The sequence below is a fragment of the Quercus suber genome, unplaced genomic scaffold (genome assembly GCF_002906115.3).
Source record: "Quercus suber isolate HL8 unplaced genomic scaffold, Cork oak 2.0 scaffold_169, whole genome shotgun sequence".
NCBI classification, from domain to species: Eukaryota; Viridiplantae; Streptophyta; class Magnoliopsida; order Fagales; family Fagaceae; genus Quercus; species Quercus suber.
The window spans coordinates 285062-311956 of record NW_027069629.1 but is presented as its reverse complement, the minus strand read 5'-3'; the positions used below and the strand labels follow the sequence as shown (position 1 = coordinate 311956).

Below are 26895 nucleotides of genomic sequence, written 5' to 3'. Positions count from 1 at the left end.
TCCATTAGATGAACAGTATGAATACAAGATTATGCAATGCAGTGAGATGAGTTCCCTCTATCTGTTATTAAAATTGATCAATAGAGACAATGTTATTCCGTAGATTCCAAGAATGGTTTAGTACGATCAGTAGATCCCGGGGATAATCCTGTATGGAACCTTCTCACAATATAATTTCCAATACTTTCCATACCTGCAAGCAGGAACTTGTCAGAATTTGCACGCGCATGCAAATACACACACACACGCACACTATCTTTATCTAAGTAAAACAATTAGTTGATAATATTTCAAAACTGTCTTTGTTTGAAGCATTTGCAAATCATGGGGTGGCAACATCCAAGAATATAAATGGTTTACTATCCCTACAGTTCATCACATTACTATTCCTTTCTCATCCGTAGAGCATTAGCATGAAGTAAGGGGCACACCAATCAAATCACCAAATATATATATATATATATATATTCCTCTCTCATGGTATTAGAAAGTTTTAGCAAGACGGTTTTTAGTGCATGATTGCATGTTCAAGACAGAGAATAGTAAAGATAGCACAGAAATTTGTATTTGCTTACTTGGACCGACATCGATCATCATCCCTTTTTGCTCGGTCAAAAAGAAGGATAGTAAGAAATATCACATAGAAGAAAGGTAGGAACTGCAAAAAAACAATAAAAGAATGAGTTACACACAAAAAGAAAGGGGGAAAAAAAACACACACACGCAGAGCTTACATGATTGAAGAGAGCTGGGACAGTCCAGAAGAAAGCAGACAATATTTCTGGTACATAATGGAAATGACGAGATAATCCCCACCTGCAGGAGCCACAGAAAAGCATCACAAAATTAGTTTTAGTCAAAAGCCAAATTTCAGTATTCAATTCCATTAGATGAACAGTATGAATACAAGATTATGCAATGCAGTGAGATGAGTTCCCTCTATCTGTTATTAAAAAAAAATTAAATTAAATTAATAGAGTTCCCTCTATCAAGCTTATGCATGCCCTCATTAGCATCCACAATGGATGCACAAATTAATTCACCAATAAAGAATTAAAGATACTAACTTCCACGAAACATTTGATATTTGTCAATTTTGGCATTATCTGACTGTGTCTCATCCAAATATAGAAAACAAAAAAATAAAAACCAACAAAAGGGTGACTTCAACCCCCTTGGGCTTGTGGGACAGGGTAAAAGAGCTTCTTAGTCCATTGTGCATAAAATTTCAAATTGGTAAAATGGTAAACTCACCATCCTGAGGTTAAAAGAAGGCTGTTTTTTGTTTCCCCTGATGTGGTAGTATACGAGGCAACTATCTGTGTAAGCAATTGAACTAAATCATTTCTCTTTCTCAGCAGATAATTATGGAAAATTTGCCAATCCAGCAATTAGATGTCTTAGAAAATGCACATAATAACAAAAATCAATTAATGAGTGCCAAGAAAGAGCACCTTTGAAGGACCTTTCCCCCAAACTAAGCATTTTCCATTTGTTCTGCGAAATTCTTGCCTTTGCCTGTCACAATCATAGTTGATATATATGCAAAGAATGCCTGCCACTAGAATATAAAGTGCTAGCTGAAACAAGAGATGGATAATATCAGAAAGAGGGAAAGAAAAAGGAACAAGAAATAGAAATTTCAGAAATTTGTCAAGACATGGACAATTAAATGCTTGAGCTCATCCAATTGGGTAACTTTAGCCCAGGCATGGTTTTTAACTTGCAACCATTCGGTACTTTTTATGCTTAAGAATGATCCACCAGACCAAACCAATTTAGCTGGGATTAAACATTATTTGAGCTCAGTCGAAGTTCCTTCTGTAGATTATGGCCAGAATCCAATTATTCTTGGGGAAAGAATTAATAAAACCTGACTTTTAACAACTAAAATTTACCACAGAAAAAACATTTATTCTGATGATCTCAAAATCATCTGAAATCATTCATCCAATTTTAACCAAATAAACCAATGGTTTTTTCTTTTTCTTTTTTCGTCTCAACCATAGTGCTTATACTTCATAAATTGATGTAACTTTGTTTATTCAAAACATAGTTTTTACCATCCAACCTTCACCCCAATTTGCTTCCAGGGCCTGAGTGGTGAATTGTTAATCAAATTAATAACCATAACTACATCACAAACACTCAAAATGTAGAGTGCAAGAAAAAAGAGTGCTTTTTACTTTGGCAAATAGAACGTGTTTCATGTTGGAGATTGCGAACATCTTGTCAAAACTACAACATAGCTTAAATCCAAATGCCAAAAGAAGATAACCAACAAAAGCATGCTTCAAAGTTCCAAGATATTGGCCAAACCTGAGTTCCGAGGTTAACAGGATGGTTGACTAAGTACATGCCTGGAGAAGTATAGATAGATGGAACCCATACCAAGCATCCCCAGCAAATATAAAAGCCAGCTGCGAGCGCCATATGTACAATGAACAATATTGAGATTGAGCATGGATAACACTAGAAGCAGGGTGAAGAAACCATGATAAATGAGATAGACTACTGTCAAAACATGATGTTTCTGACATTTTCATGTTTAAGGACTAAGCATACTAAGATGTGTGAAAAAAAAAACTGTAACTTATCTCTAAGAAAGTACGCAGCAAGTTTGGTACATATCTGACATTATTTGTGGGAAAAAAAAATATTAACCATGGTTTTAGAAAAAATTCAATTGGTGCATGGTTGAGACATGATTCATGCTGATAACGCAGTGCATGTCATGCATGATTTTATAGCACATAATATAGAAAATGGGGGGCAGGCAATAGGTAATTTACTCATACACATAAATTAGAATGTCAATTAAGGCTGATTAGAGTTAAGCTTATATATAGTACATTCTTCTCTTCTTTTGTAATCAATTTCAACCACCAAACATCTTTATATTGTATCCAACAAAAACTAGTATTGAGCGATCCATCTGAATTCTAAAGACAACCACTGAAATCAAGTCCTTTCTACTCAATGGAAGAGAAAAAAAATGAAAGCAAAACTTTAGCTTAAGATTTTTTTAATGTGATGCTAGTTTGCATTTTTTTTTATAGGTAATCAAAAATTTATTTCATAAAAAGAATATCATGTTCACGATGGTGAACACTCAGAACTTGAAATGAATACAAGCACCTTAAGATACAAGGTTCTTTAATAAATTGAAGATGTGGGAGAAACTAAATTTTTGAGTTTAAAGCAAGAGAAAAGTGTCCCAAAATTAAAGAAAGGTGGATTAAGAGGAGATATCTGACAAGGTCTCATTAGATTATGAACAATGGAAGCAAAAGCTATCTAAATTTGAATGAAGAAAATAAGAAAGATGTGTTCAAGGCATATGAAGGCTAATCTAAAACCAAAAATTGAAAATCATCAGCCCTTTTTTTGATAAGTCAACAATAAAAAAGGCAAAGATAAATCCTATACTATTCAATTGGTCTCTCACTCAAGAAAGTTGGCCTACCTTGATGAACTCAAAATATATATACACACACACACACACACACACACACACCATCACTTATAATGTTTATAAGTAACCAAATATGTTTCTCAAAAAAAAAAAAAAAAAAAAAAATCCAGTAACCAAATGAGAGCTTGAGACAGAGCTCATTGGCATGTCTATATCCCTTTTGGTATTCTCATCTCCATGGAAGTCTATTCCACTCACAAGTTTCTGTCTCACATTTAACTAACTCATCATATTAGAACAAGAAAAACTGCCCATCTACCAACCTCCAATATATTTATTTTAATAATTTGATGATTGGGGGACGGAGGATTTGAACCCCTACAAATTGAGCTACAAGAGACAACACTCTTCCTCTCCCTTTATCAGCCCTCTGTGGTTTGGACTCCACTAAATTTGTAAAGATATACTATCCCCCCCCCCCACCCCCCTTTTTCTCTCCCTGCATTCTCTCTGCATTTATAATATATACTTATTGTTTCACACACTTGTTGCATCTTCTCACTTCTAGTATGTATAAAAGTAAGCACAAACAACCAATGAGCTCTGACACAAATGGCACTTCCTCCTTCCAAAAATTGGAGGGAGGAGGGGGTAAGGTCATGGTTTTGAACCCACTGGGTGCTTATCTATCTAGTTCAAGAATGAGTGGGGTGGTTTAGGTGATGAGTTTAAGCATCATTTGGTGGGTTGGGGTAAGGTTTGTACTCTTATTGCAAATGGGGGGTTGGGGGTTAGGGGTTAGGAAGCTTACAACTTTTAATCAGGCCTTGTTGGAAAGTGGCTATGGCAGTTTGGGGGAGAGAAATCACGATTATGGAGGCGTGTTTAACTAAGAAGTTTTGAGAGGATTGGGGTGGTTGGACCACAAAGCACAAGGTACTCATGGGTATGGTTTGTGGAAGAGTATTAGGATGGTATGGGAAAAATTCCTGCAGAACATTCTGTTTGATGAAAAGAATGTTGCTGGATTCATTTTTGGCACAATTGTTGGTCTGGTGAACAACCCTTAAGGTGGTTTACCCTGTATCATATGAAAATTCCACTAATGGAAAGGCTTTAGTGGAGTCTTTGTTGGTGATGCATACCATGGGGGAGATGAATAGTTGGGATGTTAGTTATGTTCGGGACTTTAAAGATTGGGAGTTAAATTTGGTGGCCTCATTCCTCCAACTCTTAAATTCCCATATCCCTAGAGGATGGTGATTGGATAAGGTAGAAACTTAAGAAGAGCAAGGATTTTGATATTCATTCATTCTATAATGACCTAAAGGAGAAAGCCCTTTGATATTCATTCATTCCTTGTAAAGGCATTTTGGGTGTGAAAGCCCCACAGAGGGTCTCTTTTTTTGTGCGGACAGCAGCATAGGGGAAGATTCTTCCATGTGATAATCTCATAAAGACAGGTTATACTTTAGTAGGATGGTGTTTCAGGTGCTAGTGTAGTTGGGAGACAATGGACCACCTTTTGACTCATTGTGTGGTTGCTCATAATCCATGGAGTTTTGTTTTTATGTACTTTGGAATCCATTGGGTTCCACTGGGGAAGGTGATGGATGTCATGTTTGGTAGGAGGAATTGGGTGGGTAAGCATACCTCGGCTATTTGGAATATGGTTCCTTTGTGTTTGATGTAGACTATCTGGAGGGACCGTAACTGCTGATGTAGAGTGTACGGGGAGTCAGTTGCTAGCAACTTTCTCTAGCTCTTAATTTGATTGGTTTGGTGCATGGGGTTTTACGCATTGTGATTCTATTGTGACTTTTGTAGGATCATTATATTTGTACATACTACTATCTTGTAATTGTTTAGCCTTCTTCATGAAGTAGTCTTTTGTTAATAAAATTATTTTTATCTATCAAATAAAATAAAATGAGCAAAAAGCTAGAAAATGAGAGTAAGATTAAAGAGAAGCTAAGAATACAGATAGCTAGAAGTAATAATTAAGTTGGTTTAGACATGCACCAACACATAACAAATGGTAGTATCAATAAGATGGGCTACCAACATGTTCAAGCAACCACTTATGTTCATAGGTGGAAGCTTAAATATTGTGAAGGCATGTACAGAGACCAGTGCCTCTGAACTGCAATAACAGAAGCATGGGTAATGCACATAAGGTTTAAGATCTCAAGCGTTAACTGAATATTGAAGCTAATAGTTGAAATCATACTAGCTGTTAAAATATCTATATTTTGCCAATATAGATAGATGGAAGAAGTCAATTTACCAAAATAACAAAATGAGATCAACTACAAGTACAGAGCTGCCTGTAAGTACTTTTGGAATTTGACATATTCATATTACCCCTGGTATTTTATTTAAATTCATGCTTAACCTAATCAAAAGATCGTGCTACTGACCATAATCTTGTGAGCTCAGTTTGGAGCTAGAATGTCTCGCTCATGTCTAAACCAGTATGTGGATGATCAATTTTCTGCTATATTTGTGCTATTCCCCAATTTCAACAATTTCATGATTTATATTGTGGAGCCCACATGCAATTTCAAATTGAAGCAATATGTTTCATAAGTAGTTTAAGTCAAGAGTCAAAAAAAAATTAATTTTAATTGATAATTAGGAGTTATTTCTTTTATTCATTGGCAGAAACATTCTTTATGCAAATGCTGCAAAAAATTTATATGCAGTCTTTTTAGGGTGCTGTCTTAATGTTTTTCTATCTTAGTAGGTTAAGGAAGAGTTAGGAATCTTTATAGATACAGCTTACTTACACAAAGAAAGAAGAGTCGTGCTCAAACCTTGAGGCAAGATTTCCTAGAATGTTCTCTCTCTCCCTTCTTCCTCTCATAAATCATACCCTTCTTCACTTATCAAATATATACATGTGTCTACACACACACACACGCAAACCCCTCTTCAGACCAAGTCAGAAACCAAAACATAACAATTAGGTAATAGCAGCTCATGGTTATAGAATGACTTTACAATCAACCAAGGAAGAATAATTAAAAATTTTACACAAGGTAACATTTCATATTAGATGCACTGGTGATTCTTTGTTATTAGCATTGCTTCATAGGTTATCAACCAAAAAAAAAGCAGGCTTTATAACTATGTATTAACAAAACACAAGGACAAAAAAGTAGCTTGTGAAACACTCAAACAACAGAGCACTTTCATACCTCGATCATGTGCAATATCCATGGTACTCCAGTATCCAGCTTCCCACCAAAAAAACTTTGTAACATAGACTAGCATCAATACAGTATTCACAAGCATGGAATCGGCCACTCTCCCATTAACTTCATACTGGAAAAGGAGATTGATATTAGAGAAACAAGCAAAAGATCATTTCCTATGAGTGCATGTTTGTGTGTCTCAAAAAAGAATGGGATGGACCAATGACATCCACTTTATGGTAGCTGCAAATCACCACAATGTCAAGACACCTGGTAAAATAGGAAGATCAATTACATAAAACTATAAGAACAGTAGTGAAACAGTTGGTCACTTCCTATTGCATTTCACTTGTGGCTTGGGAATTGTGGTCATTGGTGTAACCTTGATTTGGGTTGCTTTGGGGTGATGCCAGAAAAAAGTTGGGATTTTAGCATGGTATAACGAGAGAAAGGGAGGATTGGTCAATATGACAGTAGTAAGATTTTGTATGTTGTAATACTTCACCTAAGATAATTGCAGTTTTTTTGGGGCTGAATGCCTAATGTAATTGCTATGAAGACAGAAGTAACCACATTAAATTGTGTCAAGCTGAATTCAAATATGCTTAAGTCGCTTTATTATACTATGATTGGATAATTGCATTGCTCAGATCATGGATTATTATCAGACCATGATCTGATAAAATCCCTAATTAAATAATGCCCCCTAATCCTATGCTATATCCAACCAAACAAGGACATTCATCAAAGTTCAATGAGGCATTCCAAAGAGAGATTCCCTCACCAATAGCAATTCCTAGATTATGCAACAGCATCTAAGCCAAAAGCAAAGAAGGTCCAAAGTTTATTTTAGCTAGCCCCTAGTTATTATAAGACTATCTTTTCTTTTCTCTATGTTATATTTTATTTATCATTATGTCTGGAGTATTTGAGTATTTTAAAAGGTAGCATATGACTTTTAATGCAATTGGATAGTCAGGATTTAATTGTTATAAGTAAAATGAAGCTATAGATTTCTAGAATTACTAAATGCTATTATAAATAGCCTCTTTGACTTGTTGTAGGATGCCTTTTCTTATCTAATCTATTTTTTTATAAGTAAATTAGTACTTCATTATAAATGACCATTTCAAGTTCTTTTTTAATCTATGAAATTTCATATAAAAATATTTAGTTTTCCAACATGAAATCCTAATATCGTATTCTTTGCTTTAATCAATTTTATTGCTGTAATCTCTCCTTAAGCCCTCTTCTACACTAGGTCTAAAACCTCACCACATCACTAGATTATTTTAGAATGCAATAAATTAAATTAGGATTTCACCAAGAATGGCAAGATCTACCCATTCCTATTTCCCTGCTCATACGCACCCTAAGAAATTAGACAAGGGTCAACTCATTTATTTCACTAAGAATGGCGAGATCTACCCATTCCCTATTTTTTTTTAGTTCAGGCCCCAAGAGAATGGGGAGTAGAAGACTCGAACTAGTGACCTCTGCTTCAAGAGGATCAATTACCAGCTGATTGTGTTACCCCTTGGGATTAAGAATTTACCTATCAGGTTTAGCTAATGAAAACCTGGATGATCATTATGTACCCATGTAGACCAAACAAAATTGCAGGTATCTGCTACCCACAAAACATATTTGCTTCACCACCACCACCTTAACCTCCTACTTTTCAACATTTTGTTTCTCTCATTAACTGTTCAAACTTAAAAGTCTTTTCTATATCCTCAAGGACCTCAACCAGAAATTCCTTCACCATGTGCTTCAGCTTCTCCAATGCCTCCAACTGCTTCACTTCAAAATTAGTTTTTGGCCATGACCAGCCCACACCTCAAATTTTATCACATTTTTTAATGCCTTTTGCTTTTTTTTGTTCCTTTACTTCTAAATCTTTGAAGCTGATATGGTGCTTTTGATTTTTGCAGTGGCAATGCCACTCATGGTGTCAATGATTTGGCAATGGAATGAAAAAATAGAAAACGCAGTCCTCAGATAGAAAGTGACCACAGTGGTTGCAGGATGATCATGGAATAGAGTCCATTGTTTCAATGACAATTTTCCTCCCATCATTTTATTTTGATTGCTTGGATCTTTTTGTGTTTAGTAGCCAATAGAAAAGACTATAGAGAGACTGCAGATTTGTATTTTAATAGAAACCCTTTTTTACATTACATTGCACATAGAGAGAGGAATCAAGCAGAATGATGGTTTAATTTTTTAGAAATATTCAGCCTAAAAATTATCAAAAGAGAAAATCGATGAGGTTAACCGGCAAGTTGGAGCCCATGCAAATTATTAGAACAGGTGGACAGTAGGAATTTGACATATCCCATATGGGTTAAAATCGGAAACTGGGAAATAAATGACTGAATCAATTTATGATCTTCCTTAACCTGCCCATTTGTCACACTTAGATTGCACAATTAATTAATGTAACCAACAGAATGTCACGCTTTAAACTCACACACCTTGAAAGTAACACACTAACTGACACAATATATGTAACTTTGATATTTGTATATAGAGATATCCTTGGAGCACCTACCTGCTTTATGCAATATGTCACAGCAAGAACTGCCCATGACATCATCCCAAATCTGCAGTTTGTGAAAACTTTTATATCAAAATGTTTCCCAATTCGAGGATACAGCTCCATACCCTGCAAGAATGAACGGGGATAACTAAAAGGAACTTTTACATAAGAGCATACCCTTGACTAGAAGATCCGATGTTTTCTCAAATAAATCTTGTACTGGAGCAATTATTATAGCATGGACAGATGTAAAAGGGGTAATTATCAAAAGAATACTTCACACCATAATACAACGTGATCATATGTAAAGGAGGACAATTTTTTATCTTGCATAATCATCAGATAAATGAAGAGAAGCACACAAAAAATGTACAAGAGAAGGGGCACCAAAGAATTTCTAGGTATTTGGCAGCCTGAATTCATCTCTTTAAGTACACTTTTGTTGCAAATGTGGATAATTAATAGCCTGGTACTGATAGATAAACTGAAAGGCCCATATTAAGATGGAGTCTTTAATTATTTTTCATTTTCAAATGGTAGCACATGTGGATTCTTGATAGCATGGTCTTGATATGTAACACGAAAGGGTACAGAAAGCAACATCAAAATTTAGGAGTGACACTTAATCAAACAACAATATAAAAAAAGTCAGACAGCTGCAGAATATACACAAAGTTCTTTATTCTCACATTCTTAGAACTAAAAAGGATCTTAAAGATGCAGAAATACTTTTAAAAATATAATAAAACAGTCACATTGAGTCACAATATATAAGATGTTGGACAACTTTACTAAGGAAAATGAGGAAAGTAAACTATTGTAACATCATATGCAATAATGATTAGAAAAGTATACCACATTATTAATCAATTGTAAATTATAAAAATTAGATACATAAAATCTGAAAATCATATATATCTGAAGACACTTACCCAGTAGAAATCGATTATTACATTTCCAGATGAACCAGAATCAGTGGAAGATGGTGCAACATGACCCTAATATACAAAAACCGTTAGTTATAGAAATATAAACTGAAGTTGTGTGTGTTGCAACTTGCAAAAGAATTTTTACATCAAAGTTCAATCCTCACTTTAATGTACAAGAAAATACAAAAGACAAAGCTTCCAAAAATAAGCGCCGAAAATATTTCTCCCAGATGATCATAAACAACTGTGGGGTTGAATATCCCAAACCTGAAGAACATAGAAAGGAAAAAGATCAAATAACCTTGAAATTTAAGTGGTATTGACATATAAAAAACCAAAGCCAGTGATATATGTAGCTTGAAAAAGACGACTACAAGGCATCCAAAAATAGAAATGTGTTCATACAAATAGGAACAAGCAATTTGAAAATCAACTGATTAGAGAATCAGTGAAGCAAGACACCACAAAACCTTTAATATAGTCTTCTAGATAAGGGTATTAGGTGAAATATAAAGTTGCTAAAAGTGAGAAAGAACTCAAAGAAGCAAATGGAAATTTCTAATTTGACAGTAAGGCTAGTGATGCGAAGTATTCAAAGATCAATAATCAGGTACTAACCATAGCAGAGTAAGAAAAAGTCATATCATGATTTCTTGATGCCAAAATACTATTTCGTAACTTTTCATTAAGAGAAAAACACAGCACAAAAACCCAGAATGACAATAATACTGCTTTTTCTTGCTTGGTATTCTAACATTTTAGTGCATCAATAACTAAAGACATGACAAATAAACAAATTTTCTATGCAATCCACAATAATCACAGAGATCAATAACTCTGCACTTCCCTCACAAAGAAACTACAAAACAAAGACTGCTAAAAGCAGCAGCTGAGAGAAGATACACCAACTCTTCAAAGGACACAACATATCACACTCAAAAACCAGATGGACACGCTTAAACACTGGATTTGATGGGGAGAGTCCTTACCACCAAAGTCCAAGGTAGGTAACCAAAGTCACTACATATGCTGCCATACCATTTGCCTGCAACATGCATTAGCATAAGAATAACATAAAGTAAAACATTAGTTTTAACATATAACAACTAAGTAATATATACAAGTAAAAAAACAAAAATTAGTTTTTTTCTTTACAAAAAGGCTATTGGATTTGATGCCCATCGTAGGAAGGAAGTTGATGGAAGCTTGTGATTTGTGTATTTGATTGTTTTGGTCTCCATTTGTATACTTCCTGTATACTTTGGCAACTCTTTTTATGATTTGAATAAAATTGACATTACTTATCAAATAATATAAATATATAAGTAGCGAATTTTCCTCCCTTTGCAGAGCTCAAGAAAATTCAAAGCAAAAAATAATTAAATTGATAATCTATCAAGTATACAAGCATAAATGCGACAAAACTGACAAATCACTCAGAAAAATTCAACAAATAGTATCAAGTACCTTATAAACAGGTTGATTTCCCATTGGAGATACTGGGCCCTCAACCCTTTTCCCAGGTAGAAGAAGTTGAAGTGCAGCCTCAAAGGCTGAATAACAAGCAATAATTTTCCAAGCAGTGGCAGTGGGTCTTGGCCATATATCTATGAGTCCCTGAAGCCCATGCTGCTTCAAGTAATCAAAAGTTTGGGACACAGACCCGTCAGCATGTACCATTGTATACCATCTGAAAGAAATGCCAAATTCTGATATCAATACCCAATATGAATGGAGCAGAACTTAGCAATCAGCTACTAAAATACATCTCAACCAAAGCTTATCCCTTTACAAAATTTAACATTTTGTTTTAATCTTAATTTATGCATTTGATAATATTCAGATGAATCCATTAGGATTTCACAAAACTTGGATACAATCACACCCCACTACACATCAAAACCCATTTCTTTTTTAACTCAGAAAATTCATTCCCATAGAAACAAATGCCAAAAAAGAACACCCTTTACACATCTAAGTCAAATATAAGTTTTTGCCAGAAAAAAAGTTTTCCTGGAAACAAACAGAAAATCAAAAGATCAATGAGATTCAGGGGTAACTCTAACGTCCCTTCACTTGAAATTCAAATCACACCCCATTACACATCAAAACCCATTTCTCATTTTTCTCTGGAAAATCATTTCCAGAGAAACAAACCAAACAAACAAACAAAAGAATTGGAAAGGGCTTACAGTAAGATAACAAAGGGTGGACAAAGTGTGAGTAGAGATAGCATGGAAAAATATGTCACCAACGGTGAGTGTACGGTCTTGGACTCTGCCATTCTCTCTCTCTCTCTCTCTCTCTCTCTAAAACTTCTCTCTGAATCTCAAACTCCTTTGGCTGATGAGTGTGAGTGAGAGACACAGAAACAGAAATTGTAGACTCGTGTTTTAGTCAAGCCAGCTGGTCACTGGCCAGGTTATGCAAAACAGATCATTCTGATTTCCAAATTTGCCCCTCATGTTGAGGTTAGTATCCAAATCTCAGACCATAATTAGCAATTAGCATTTGGTTGGGCTCCCTATTTCAGGATAAGGCTCTAATTTATTTACTTATTTAGAGAGAAGAGTCCAAAAATACTCTCATATTAATTTGACTGACTCTCTTAGGTTTTTATTTTTAGGCCTAGCAAATGGGTTGAGTCGGGTTGAGTTCGGTAGATTCAATCAAGTTAGGTCATATTACAAGTAGAAATAAATAAATAAAAAAGGATAAATTGAATGTCAAAAATAACAAAATACTTAAAAATAATATATAAATTCTTAAGGTTTCACAATTTCAAAATTCATCACCATAAAATTTAGGTGATTTACTGTAAAATACCAAAAATGAAGTAATTTTGATTATTCAAAAATTTCTTTCTTTAAAAAATCAATAAAATAAAATAAAAAAATAGATATTTTTAGGAAAAAAAAAAACATAACTAAAAATAAAAATATATTAAACAGTAATATAAACAAATTTTCTATGCAATCCACAATAATCACAGAGATCAATAACTCTGCACTTCCCTCACAAAGAAACTACAAAACAAAGACTGCTAAAAGCAGCAGCTGAGAGAAGATACACCAACTCTTCAAAGGACACAACATATCACACTCAAAAACCAGATGGACACGCTTAAACACTGGATTTGATGGGGAGAGTCCTTACCACCAAAGTCCAAGGTAGGTAACCAAAGTCACTACATATGCTGCCATACCATTTGCCTGCAACATGCATTAGCATAAGAATAACATAAAGTAAAACATTAGTTTTAACATATACATATAACAACTAAGTAATATATACAAGTAAAAAAACAAAAATTAGTTTTTTTCTTTACAAAAAGGCTATTGGATTTGATGCCCATCGTAGGAAGGAAGTTGATGGAAGCTTGTGATTTGTGTATTTGATTGTTTTGGTCTCCATTTGTATACTTCCTGTATACTTTGGCAACTCTTTTTATGATTTGAATAAAATTGACATTACTTATCAAATAATATAAATATATAAGTAGCGAATTTTCCTCCCTTTGCAGAGCTCAAGAAAATTCAAAGCAAAAAATAATTAAATTGATAATCTATCAAGTATACAAGCATAAATGCGACAAAACTGACAAATCACTCAGAAAAATTCAACAAATAGTGTCAAGTACCTTATAAACAGGTTGATTTCCCATTGGAGATACTGGGCCCTCAACCCTTTTCCCAGGTAGAAGAAGTTGAAGTGCAGCCTCAAAGGCTGAATAACAAGCAATAATTTTCCAAGCAGTGGCAGTGGGTCTTGGCCATATATCTATGAGTCCCTGAAGCCCATGCTGCTTCAAGTAATCAAAAGTTTGGGACACAGACCCGTCAGCATGTACCATTGTATACCATCTGAAAGAAATGCCAAATTCTGATATCAATACCCAATATGAATGGAGCAGAACTTAGCAATCAGCTACTAAAATACATCTCAACCAAAGCTTATCCCTTTACAAAATTTAACATTTTGTTTTAATCTTAATTTATGTATTTGATAATATTCAGATGAATCCATCAGGATTTCACATAACTTGGATACAATCACACCCCACTACACATCAAAACCCATTTCTTTTTTAACTCAGAAAATTCATTCCCATAGAAACAAATGCCAAAAAAGAACACCCTTTACACATCTAAGTCAAGTAAAATTTTTGCTAGAAAAAAAGTTTTCATGGAAACAAACAGACAATCAAATGATCAATCAGATTCAGGTGTAACTCTAATGTCCCCTCACTTGAAATTCAAATCACACCCCATTACACATCAAAACCCATTTCTCATTTTTCTCTGGAAAATCATATCCAGAGAAACAAACCAAACAAACAAACAAAAAAATTGGAAAGGGCTTACAGTAAGATAACAAAGGGTGGACAAAGTGTGAGTAGAGATAGCATGGAAAAATATGTCACCAACGGTGAGTGTACGGTCTTGGACTCTGCCATTCTCTCTCTCTCTCTCTCTCTCTCTCTCTCTAAAACTTCTCTCTGAATCTCAAACTCTTTTGGCTGATGAGAGTGAGTGAGAGACACAGAAACAGAAATTGTAGACCCGTGTTTTAGTCAAGCCAGCTGGTCACTGGCCAGGTTATGCAAAACAGATCATTCTGATTTCCAAATTTGCCCCTCATGTTGAGGTTAGTATCCAAATCTCAGACCATAATTAGCAATTAGCATTTGGTTGGGCTCCCTATTTCAGGATAAGGCTCTAATTTATTTACTTATTTAGAGAGAAGAGTCCAAAAATACTCTCATATTAATTTGACTGACTCTCTTAGGTTTTTATTTTTAGGCCTAGCAAATGGGTTGAGTCGGGTTGAGTTCGGTAGATTCAATCAAGTTAGGTACAAGGTAACATTTCATATTAGATGCACTGGTGATTCTTTGTTATTAGCATTGCTTCATAGGTTATCAACCAAAAAAAAAGCAGGCTTTATAACTATGTATTAACAAAACACAAGGACAAAAAAGTAGCTTGTGAAACACTCAAACAACAGAGCACTTTCATACCTCGATCATGTGCAATATCCATGGTACTCCAGTATCCAGCTTCCCACCAAAAAAACTTTGTAACATAGACTAGCATCAATACAGTATTCACAAGCATGGAATCGGCCACTCTCCCATTAACTTCATACTGGAAAAGGAGATTGATATTAGAGAAACAAGCAAAAGATCATTTCCTATGAGTGCATGTTTGTGTGTCTCAAAAAAGAATGGGATGGACCAATGACATCCACTTTATGGTAGCTGCAAATCACCACAATGTCAAGACACCTGGTAAAATAGGAAGATCAATTACATAAAACTATAAGAACAGTAGTGAAACAGTTGGTCACTTCCTATTGCATTTCACTTGTGGCTTGGGAATTGTGGTCATTGGTGTAACCTTGATTTGGGTTGCTTTGGGGTGATGCCAGAAAAAAGTTGGGATTTTAGCATGGTATAACGAGAGAAAGGGAGGATTGGTCAATATGACAGTAGTAAGATTTTGTATGTTGTAATACTTCACCTAAGATAATTGCAGTTTTTTTGGGGCTGAATGCCTAATGTAATTGCTATGAAGACAGAAGTAACCACATTAAATTGTGTCAAGCTGAATTCAAATATGCTTAAGTCGCTTTATTATACTATGATTGGATAATTGCATTGCTCAGATCATGGATTATTATCAGACCATGATCTGATAAAATCCCTAATTAAATAATGCCCCCTAATCCTATGCTATATCCAACCAAACAAGGACATTCATCAAAGTTCAATGAGGCATTCCAAAGAGAGATTCCCTCACCAATAGCAATTCCTAGATTATGCAACAGCATCTAAGCCAAAAGCAAAGAAGGCCCAATAGTTTATTTTAGCTAGCCCCTAGTTATTATAAGACTATCTTTTCTTTTCTCTATGTTATATTTTATTTATCATTATGTCTGGAGTATTTGAGTATTTTAAAAGGTCAAGTTACTAGCATATGACTTTTAATGCAATTGGATAGTCAGGATTTAATTGTTATAAGTAAAATGAAGCTATAGGTTTCTAGAATTACTAAATGCTATTATAAATAGCCTCTTTGACTCGTTGTAGGATGCCTTTTCTTATCTAATCTATTTTTTTATAAGTAAATTAGTACTTCATTATAAATGACCATTTCAAGTTCTTTTTTAATCTATGAAATTTCATATAAAAATATTTAGTTTTCCAACATGAAATCCTAATATCGTATTCTTTGCTTTAATCAATTTTATTGCTGTAATCTCTCCTTAAGCACTCTTCTACACTAGATCTAAAACCTCACCACATCACTAGATTATTTTAGAATGCAATAAATTAAATTAGGATTTCACCAAGAATGGCAAGATCTACCCATTCCTATTTCCCTGCTCATACGCACCCTAAGAAATTAGACAAGGGTCAACTCATTTATTTCACTAAGAATGGCGAGATCTACCCATTCCCTATTTTTTTTTAGTTCAGGCCCCAAGAGAATGGGGAGTAGAAGACTCGAACTAGTGACCTCTGCTTCAAGAGGATCAATTACCAGCTGATTGTGTTACCCCTTGGGATTAAGAATTTACCTATCAGGTTTAGCTAATGAAAACCTGGATGATCATTATGTACCCATGTAGACCAAACAAAATTGCAGGTATCTGCTACCCACAAAACATATTTGCTTCACCACCACCACCTTAACCTCCTACTTTTCAACATTTTGTTTCTCTCATTAACTGTTCAAACTTAAAAGTCTTTTCTATATCCTCAAGGACCTCAACCAGAAATTCCTTCACCATGTGCTTCAGCTTCTCCAATGCCTCCAACTGCTTCACTTCAAAATTAGTTTTTGGCCATGACCAGCCCACACCTCAAATTTTATCACATTTTTTAATGCCTTTTGCTTTTTTTTGTTCCTTTACTTCTAAATCTTTGAAGCTGATATGGTGCTTTTGATTTTTGCAGTGGCAATGCCACTCATGGTGTCAATGATTTGGCAATGGAATGAAAAAATAGAAAACGCAGTCCTCAGATAGAAAGTGACCACAGTGGTTGCAGGATGATCATGGAATAGAGTCCATTGTTTCAATGACAATTTTCCTCCCATCATTTTATTTTGATTGCTTGGATCTTTTTGTGTTTAGTAGCCAATAGAAAAGACTATAGAGAGACTGCAGATTTGTATTTTAATAGAAACCCTTTTTTACATTACATTGCACATAGAGAGAGGAATCAAGCAGAATGATGGTTTAATTTTTTAGAAATATTCAGCCTAAAAATTATCAAAAGAGAAAATCGATGAGGTTAACCGGCAAGTTGGAGCCCATGCAAATTATTAGAACAGGTGGACAGTAGGAATTTGACATATCCCATATGGGTTAAAATCGGAAACTGGGAAATAAATGACTGAATCAATTTATGATCTTCCTTAACCTGCCCATTTGTCACACTTAGATTGCACAATTAATTAATGTAACCAACAGAATGTCACGCTTTAAACTCACACACCTTGAAAGTAACACACTAACTGACACAATATATGTAACTTTGATATTTGTATATAGAGATATCCTTGGAGCACCTACCTGCTTTATGCAATATGTCACAGCAAGAACTGCCCATGACATCATCCCAAATCTGCAGTTTGTGAAAACTTTTATATCAAAATGTTTCCCAATTCGAGGATACAGCTCCATACCCTGCAAGAATGAACGGGGATAACTAAAAGGAACTTTTACATAAGAGCATACCCTTGACTAGAAGATCCGATGTTTTCTCAAATAAATCTTGTACTGGAGCAATTATTATAGCATGGACAGATGTAAAAGGGGTAATTATCAAAAGAATACTTCACACCATAATACAACGTGATCATATGTAAAGGAGGACAATTTTTTATCTTGCATAATCATCAGATAAATGAAGAGAAGCACACACAAAATGTACAAGAGAAGGGGCGCCAAAGAATTTCTAGGTATTTGGCAGCCTGAATTCATCTCTTTAAGTACACTTTTGTTGCAAATGTGGATAATTAATAGCCTGGTACTGATAGATAAACTGAAAGGCCCATATTAAGATGGAGTCTTTAATTATTTTTCATTTTCAAATGGTAGCACATGTGGATTCTTGATAGCATGGTCTTGATATGTAACACGAAAGGGTACAGAAAGCAACATCAAAATTTAGGAGTGACACTTAATCAAACAACAATATAAAAAAAGTCAGACAGCTGCAGAATATACACAAAGTTCTTTATTCTCACATTCTTAGAACTAAAAAGGATCTTAAAGATGCAGAAATACTTTTAAAAATATAATAAAACAGTCACATTGAGTCAGAATATATAAGATGTTGGACAACTTTACTAAGGAAAATGAGGAAAGTAAACTATTGTAACATCATATGCAATAATGATTAGAAAAGTATACCACATTATTAATCAATTGTAAATTATAAAAATTAGATACATAAAATCTGAAAATCATATATATCTGAAGACACTTACCCAGTAGAAATCGATTATTACATTTCCAGATGAACCAGAATCAGTGGAAGATGGTGCAACATGACCCTAATATACAAAAACCGTTAGTTATAGAAATATAAACTGAAGTTGTGTGTGTTGCAACTTGCAAAAGAATTTTTACATCAAAGTTCAATCCTCACTTTAATGTACAAGAAAATACAAAAGACAAAGCTTCCAAAAATAAGCGCCGAAAATATTTCTCCCAGATGATCATAAACAACTGTGGGGTTGAATATCCCAAACCTGAAGAACATAGAAAGGAAAAAGATCAAATAACCTTGAAATTTAAGTGGTATTGACATATAAAAAACCAAAGCCAGTGATATATGTAGCTTGAAAAAGACGACTACAAGGCATCCAAAAATAGAAATGTGTTCATACAAATAGGAACAAACAATTTGAAAATCAACTGATTAGAGAATCAGTGAAGTAAGACACCACAAAACCTTTAATATAGTCTTCTAGATAAGGGTATTAGGTGAAATATAAAGTTGCTAAAAGTGAGAAAGAACTCAAAGAAGCAAATGGAAATTTCTAATTTGACAGTAAGGCTAGTGATGCGAAGTATTCAAAGATCAATAATCAGGTACTAACCATAGCAGAGTAAGAAAAAGTCATATCATGATTTCTTGATGCCAAAATACTATTTCGTAACTTTTCATTAAGGGAAAAACACAGCACAAAAACCCAGAATGACAATAATACTGCTTTTTCTTGCTTGGTATTCTAACATTTTAGTGCATCAATAACTAAAGACATGACAAATAAACAAATTTTCTATGCAATCCACAATAATCACAGAGATCAATAACTCTGCACTTCCCTCACAAAGAAACTACAAAACAAAGACTGCTAAAAGCAGCAGCTGAGAGAAGATACACCAACTCTTCAAAGGACACAACATATCACACTCAAAAACCAGATGGACACGCTTAAACACTGGATTTGATGGGGAGAGTCCTTACCACCAAAGTCCAAGGTAGGTAACCAAAGTCACTACATATGCTGCCATACCATTTGCCTGCAACATGCATTAGCATAAGAATAACATAAAGTAAAACATTAGTTTTAACATATACATATAACAACTAAGTAATATATACAAGTAAAAAAACAAAAATTAGTTTTTTTCTTTACAAAAAGGCTATTGGATTTGATGCCCATCGTAGGAAGGAAGTTGATGGAAGCTTGTGATTTGTGTATTTGATTGTTTTGGTCTCCATTTGTATACTTTGGCAACTCTTTTTATGATTTGAATAAAATTGACATTACTTATCAAAAAATATAAATATATAAGTAGCGAATTTTCCTCCCTTTGCAGAGCTCAAGAAAATTCAAAGCAAAAAATAATTAAATTGATAATCTATCAAGTATACAAGCATAAATGCGACAAAACTGACAAATCACTCAGAAAAATTCAACAAATAGTATCAAGTACCTTATAAACAGGTTGATTTCCCATTGGAGATACTGGGCCCTCAACCCTTTTCCCAGGTAGAAGAAGTTGAAGTGCAGCCTCAAAGGCTGAATAACAAGCAATAATTTTCCAAGCAGTGGCAGTGGGTCTTGGCCATATATCTATGAGTCCCTGAAGCCTATGCTGCTTCAAGTAATCAAAAGTTTGGGACACAGACCCGTCAGCATGTACCATTGTATACCATCTGAAAGAAATGCCAAATTCTGATATCAATACCCAATATGAATGGAGCAGAACTTAGCAATCAGCTACTAAAATACATCTCAACCAAAGCTTATCCCTTTACAAAATTTAACATTTTGTTTTAATCTTAATTTATGCATTTGATAATATTCAGATGAATCCATTAGGATTTCACAAAACTTGGATACAATCACACCCCACTACACATCAAAACCCATTTCTTTTTTAACTCAGAAAATTCATTCCCATAGAAACAAATGCCAAAAAAGAACACCCTTTACACATCTAAGTCAAATATAAGTTTTTGCCAGAAAAAAAGTTTTCCTGGAAACAAACAGAAAATCAAAAGATCAATGAGATTCAGGGGTAACTCTAACGTCCCTTCACTTGAAATTCAAATCACACCCCATTACACATCAAAACCCATTTCTCATTTTTCTCTGGAAAATCATTTCCAGAGAAACAAACCAAACAAACAAACAAAAGAATTGGAAAGGGCTTACAGTAAGATAACAAAGGGTGGACAAAGTGTGAGTAGAGATAGCATGGAAAAATATGTCACCAACGGTGAGTGTACGGTCTTGGACTCTGCCATTCTCTCTCTCTCTCTCTCTCTCTCTCTAAAACTTCTCTCTGAATCTCAAACTCCTTTGGCTGATGAGTGTGAGTGAGAGACACAGAAACAGAAATTGTAGACTCGTGTTTTAGTCAAGCCAGCTGGTCACTGGCCAGGTTATGCAAAACAGATCATTCTGATTTCCAAATTTGCCCCTCATGTTGAGGTTAGTATCCAAATCTCAGACCATAATTAGCAATTAGCATTTGGTTGGGCTCCCTATTTCAGGATAAGGCTCTAATTTATTTACTTATTTAGAGAGAAGAGTCCAAAAATACTCTCATATTAATTTGACTGACTCTCTTAGGTTTTTATTTTTAGGCCTAGCAAATGGGTTGAGTCGGGTTGAGTTCGGTAGATTCAATCAAGTTAGGTCATATTACAAGTAGAAATAAATAAATAAAAAAGGATAAATTGAATGTCAAAAATAACAAAATACTTAAAAATAATATATAAATTCTTAAGGTTTCACAATTTCAAAATTCATCACCATAAAATTTAGGTGATTTACTGTAAAATACCAAAAATGAAGTAATTTTGATTATTCAAAAATTTCTTTCTTTAAAAAATCAATAAAATAAAATAAAAAAATAGATATTTTTAGGAAAAAAAAAACATAACTAAAAATAAAAATATATTAAACAGTAAGTTCTCATAATTTTGGTGTCATTCTCAAGCAACAACAGGGTATTCCTTTGACTCTTGTCCTCTCAAATGCCAATTTTGTTCTATTTGGAGTCAGTCAAAGAGATGTATGTTCACTTGTAGCAAATAAGACTAATAATGGCATTTTATTGCAAAATTTTAGACCAATGTTTGCTTTTTATCACATCGATATAGATATGTTGTGTTATATATATATAATATATATTTTGAGAAGAAGATGTTTTAATTTAAGCTACTTTGATGATCTAAAAATACTAAGTTTATTTATTTAATACTAAGTTTTGCTTTGCAAATGTAATGTGAAAACTCTTATTCAACGGTTGTGCCCACCTAATTCCTCTCTCTACTTTGTTAGATTAGTTGATAATTGTTAGAGAAAATACTTTAGCTAAATTGATCGATCTGTTATGAATTTTGGGATTATAAATTTGATAATATTGAAATTATTTTAGGGTGCATCTAGGAGTCTAATTTTCCCTATTAAAGTTCATGTCTGGTTAGAGCTTTTTGGGTCAAAATCACATTGTCAGTTTGAAAATATGACCGTAGGGCCTTTGATTGACTTTTGAAATTGTGTTTTTCAGTCTTATAAACATTTTTAAAAAAGTGCATTTATGTGTTGCATCATCTAAGCGGGAATTGTAAATCGTCATTTTTTTTTAAAAGCCCAAAATTAAAAAACTGAAGCAAACAGCCTCTAAGTTTGATGAATTGTCAATACTGAAATATTTTAATGACATTCTGGCTGATTATATTTTTGGCATTTAGTAACGCTATGTTAAATTCTTGAAAGATAGTATACCAAAACCATAGGCTTCAATTTGCTGCAATATAGGCATTAATTTAAGCTTAACGTTACATGAAAAGTAATGTATCTAAACCTTTGAATTGAGTTCGAGTCATTGCATGCTACACTCCTTTTTGTGATATTTGTATTAATGCATAGTATTTAGTTTATGTTAGGTTTATCATACAGCATTTTGTTGGCATAAACGTAACAAGCACATTGTATCCCTTATGTTGGTGTAGCAATTAGAGTTGTTGACACAAATTTATCTTGCCTTAGATGAGGTAATATGAGCTGTGTATTTTGGTAAGACTCTGCATAGATATTAGAAAGGCCACAATTCATGTAGCTTTTGATTACGAAACGTGAGACCTTAATTTTGCATTGAACATGACAATAGGCAACTCTGATTTAGCACTCATGAACAACACCTAGACTGTACCAAGAGTTGAGTGAGTGAACAGGCAGCTTATTAAGACCATGGATTATTGTTAGCAGCCCAATTTATGCCTTTTAGTATGGCAGCCCGATTTATGCCTACGGCCTGCTACACTTTATTTTGGTAGTCATGTCAAGCAAGCTTTAGAGTTGTTATACTTAAAAGGGGGACTAGAGATGATTGATTCATTATGATAGAACTAGTTTAGCGTATAAAGAGACATTTCAAGAATGTTGTTTTGACTTATGATGTTCTTATGGCAAGATTTTGGTTTAGTAATCCCAATTTTTCTTCATTTTTGGTAGGTGGTTGCACAAATTATTTACTAGTATGGACATTATAGGAGGATGGGTCGAGAGATGTATGGCTAGGTCATGACTACTCCGTGTTCATCGAACTGTTCCAATGGATCAAAACAGCTAGTAATTAATGGAATTCCCTGTTGACTCTGTAAAATACTTGTTTGGATGAGGGCTTTCACAAATTCTTGTACAATCAAAACGGCCAGTTAGTATTAGTGTGTCTCTCTCTCTCTCTCAATAAAGATTAAGGGTGTGTTTGGTTGGGATGAAGACAGGAAGAATGAAAAATAGAGAGAGGAAAATGGGGTGAAAAATGTTGTTTTCCACTGTTTGATTGATGAAAGAAAATAAGAAAGACAGAAAATAAGGGAGAAAGTTTTCCCTACTGGACCCACTTTTTTTATCCTCCCAAATTGAGAGGAAAATAAGGAGGGAAAAGTGATGAGAAATACATTTTATACAAATACCCCACTTTATTACACTCACCTACTTCTCTCACTTTCCCACTATTATATAATAAGGACATAATAATCAATTTATATAAACTACATTTTCTATCATTCCCTTTTTCTCTCCAACCAAACAAAAAAGTTTTCCACCCTCCCACTTTTCCATCCCTCCAACCAAATACACATGAGGAAAAACCAAATCTATTCATCTGCCCACTAATTTTCCATCCTCTCACTTTTCCACTCTTCCAACCAAACGAACCCTAAAGCAATTTAAACCAAGTATTCTAGTGACAACACTGGACTCACATTGCACATGAATGCCAAGATTTGATATTTATACCACAATGAGCATTGTCACTGCAAAGGAAAATCTAAAATGGGGATCGTCGGTTTAACTGGCTGGACATGGTGGGTTGGGCTACCAATTATCTTAAAGGAAATGGTGATTTGCAAGCTAGCTTGGTCGGCTGCTGTGTATCTTGATGAATTGTCAATTCTAGTTGTACACTCAAATACAATAATGTATGCTCTTCAGAGACTTGAACAAAATATTTTGAGATGATTAATATCCTAAATGTGGTTTTGTAGGCATTCTAGTGTATCCCAAATGGAAAAGTAAGAACAGAAATCAATACGTGGAGTACTGCCAAAAATCAATGATGCAGCTAAAACAACATTCTATCTACTTTTAGTGGTTGAGATTTAACTTTTGCATGCATTGTTGCAATTACAGTGTAGTAGACCTTGCCAGCTTAAAAAAAAAAGGCCATTCAGTGAGAAGAGAACAAAGCTAACGGCAGCCCCTTCTCTTCTCAAAACAAAGCTAAAGGCCATTCAGTTAGCTTTGTCTTCTTCTCACTGAATGGCCTTTTTTTTTAAGCTGGCAAGGCCTACTACACTGTAATTGCAACAATGCATGCAAAAGTTAAATCTCAACCACTAAAAGTAGATAGAATGAATCAGAATTTATCTATGAATATATGCCCGTATTAAGTGGAAAAAACTTTAAAATTGTTTGACATGTTAAAAACTAAAAAATAAATACCTTGCAAACACATGCACGGTTCTCCAAAAGCTAAGCGCAAATATATAAATACATGGGGGAAAAAAAGTAAAAAAAACTGAATGATAAAAAGAAATGTAAATAATAAAGAACTGGGTTTTGAGAAATGCACAAATTTTTTTTTTTCTTTTTTGAAACCTAGAAATGCACAAATTAAGCTAGAACAGAAAGGAGGATGTCCATGTCCAATTCTCTTCAATCTGAATGACAAAGAAAATGGTATTTGGGTTTGATAAAACTCACTGAATAGAGATTGCAAGGGTGCAAGGCTTTGGAGGTTTAAAGATATATCAAGGCTCACACTAACTAATAAAACATTTTTGGCTTTGTTTTTACCTTGAGCTTTCTTTGTGCAGTGCAGCTCAGTCTTCAAGGCTATGTTTGTTCTCACATTTTAAAACACCATTTCATCATTTTAAACTACTACAATAATCTGGAAGTAGGTGATGTTTGTGCCTTTGAATTGATTGAGGCCACTAAGACTTTCAAAGTGGTCATTTTTCGTGTGAATGAAGAAAATTGTCGTGCCCTCTATTGCTAGGTATGAAATTTGCTAAGTTTTCCAAATGAGTGCCACATTAGTTTGCATAACTTCATATATTCAATGTTACTTTTTGAATTTTTAGTGGTGGCCATTACACCCCTAACCAATTTACTTTTGAACTTTACTCATCTGTCAAATTAGTACATTCCGTTAAATTGAGTAACGTAACTCATGTGTCTATCATATGAAAACACATGAAAAATTACAAATTGAAATTAGAAAAACAAAGAGGAGAGGGACGGCAAAAGAGGGGTTCTCCAAGAGAGAGAGAGAGAGAGAGAGAGAGAATTCTCTCTCAATCGGAGTCCCTCTCACCACCACTAAAAAGAGAGAGTTCTCTCTAATACATGCATGCAAAAGTCAACTCTCATACTAAAAGTAGATAGAATGAATCAGGATTTATCTATGATAGAATGAATCGGGCTTTATCTATGAATATATGCCCGTATGAAGTGGAAAAAACTTTAAAAGTGTTTGACAAGTTAAAAACTAAAAAATAAATAACTTGCAAACACATGCACATGCAGTTCTCTAAAACCTAAGCGCAAATATATAAATACATGGGGAAAAAAGTAAAAAAAAACTGCAAGATAAAAATAAAAAAAAATAAAAAAATTGTAAATAATGAAGAATTGGGTTTTGAGAAATGCACAAATTAAGCTAGTACAGAAAGGAAGATCTCTGTGTCCAATTCTCTTCAATCTGAGTGATAAAGAAAACGGTATTTGGGTTTGATAAAGCTCACTGAATAGAGATTGCAAGGGTTCATGGCTTTGGATAAAGATATATCAAGGCTCACACTAACTAATAAAACATTTTTGGCTTTGTTTTCACCATGAGCTTTCTTTGTACGTGTCATTCAACTAATGAGAGAGTACGTAGACAATGCAGTGCAGCTCAGTTTTCAACTAACACATCCGTGCCTCATAAAAGTATCGTCACTTTTAAAGTTTCTTTAAAATAATTCTGCAGAACCCAGTAATTCTGCATAACCCCGTAAAGGTTTAAAGATATATAATTAGTGTGCCTTAATTTATGTGAATTTATAATTGTGCAGAACCCAGTACATGGTACTTATGACCTGTTTCTTCATTAGACACACAAACACACTGACTTTATTGAGTATTGAATAACAACGCAAAAATGGTGAAATACTTTTGAACTTTTTGATTCTTTGGCTTTAGAAAATCACCAATATCAGTTGAACCACCAGTTGTCCATTTTGACTTGTAATTAATCCAATGGACAATGCCAATTTCTCTCCAAAATGGCATAGATGTCAGCTTATTTTTAAACAAACCTTTGCGTTTTACTCTTCATTCTCATTCACAATTCACAAGCTAGTATGCCTTTTGCTTTTTCTTCTCAATGTTGCTTCCATGCCAGCCCCTATTGTTTAGTTGTTATCAAATATCAACACAACCAAATAAAACCCTCGCAATCAGTAATAAATTATCTGTCTTTTTTTTTTTTCTCATCAGACCATCTCCTTGCTGCTAAAATAGTAGAGTGAACCCGCAACTGTGTCAAGATGTGGGGCTGTGTAGTGTTGGGTGGATAATTCGTTAAAAAGAAATTAATATAAGAAAATTTTAATAATATGAATGATAAGGTGGATGGTGCTTAAAATCATAGTGGAATTCATTTTTTAATGCGAGTGACATTTATATAAATGAGAAAAAAAAATCATTTTTAAGTTCATTTTAGGTTAATTCTTGAGTCATATTAAAGCTAAAACAAATTTCAGCAAGTCATAAACGA

The 26895-nt window shown here is 34.1% G+C and overlaps 3 protein-coding genes across 3 annotated transcripts; all 3 read right to left on the bottom strand.

Moving 5' to 3' along the window:
* Nucleotides 1–79: 79 nt before the first annotated feature.
* Nucleotides 80–12451, bottom strand: LOC112034052 (7-dehydrocholesterol reductase). The gene is made up of 13 exons (XM_065777931.1): nt 12276–12451; nt 11551–11773; nt 11073–11128; nt 10248–10350; nt 10087–10152; nt 9167–9280; nt 6616–6742; nt 2320–2420; nt 1455–1580; nt 1255–1319; nt 735–816; nt 576–658; nt 80–193 (listed from the first exon to the last, which is right to left on the bottom strand). The coding sequence occupies exons 1-13, from the start codon at nt 12365–12367 to the stop codon at nt 127–129; spliced, it is 1305 nt and encodes a 434-aa protein (XP_065634003.1). The 5' UTR covers nt 12368–12451; the 3' UTR covers nt 80–126.
* A 758-nt stretch (nt 12452–13209) lies between these two features.
* On the bottom strand, nt 13210–14667 carry LOC136069423 (7-dehydrocholesterol reductase-like). Its single transcript, XM_065777930.1, has 3 exons — nt 14448–14667; nt 13724–13946; nt 13210–13295 (listed from the first exon to the last, which is right to left on the bottom strand). The coding sequence occupies exons 1-3, from the start codon at nt 14537–14539 to the stop codon at nt 13236–13238; spliced, it is 375 nt and encodes a 124-aa protein (XP_065634002.1). The 5' UTR covers nt 14540–14667; the 3' UTR covers nt 13210–13235.
* Nucleotides 14668–15017: 350 nt separating this feature from the next.
* LOC136069422 (7-dehydrocholesterol reductase-like) lies at nt 15018–20964 on the bottom strand. Its single transcript, XM_065777929.1, has 7 exons — nt 20769–20964; nt 20044–20266; nt 19571–19626; nt 18746–18848; nt 18585–18650; nt 17665–17778; nt 15018–15230 (listed from the first exon to the last, which is right to left on the bottom strand). Exons 1-7 carry the CDS (start codon nt 20858–20860, stop codon nt 15033–15035), a joined length of 852 nt encoding a protein of 283 aa, XP_065634001.1. The 5' UTR covers nt 20861–20964; the 3' UTR covers nt 15018–15032.
* Between the last annotated feature and the right edge of the window lie 5931 nt (nt 20965–26895).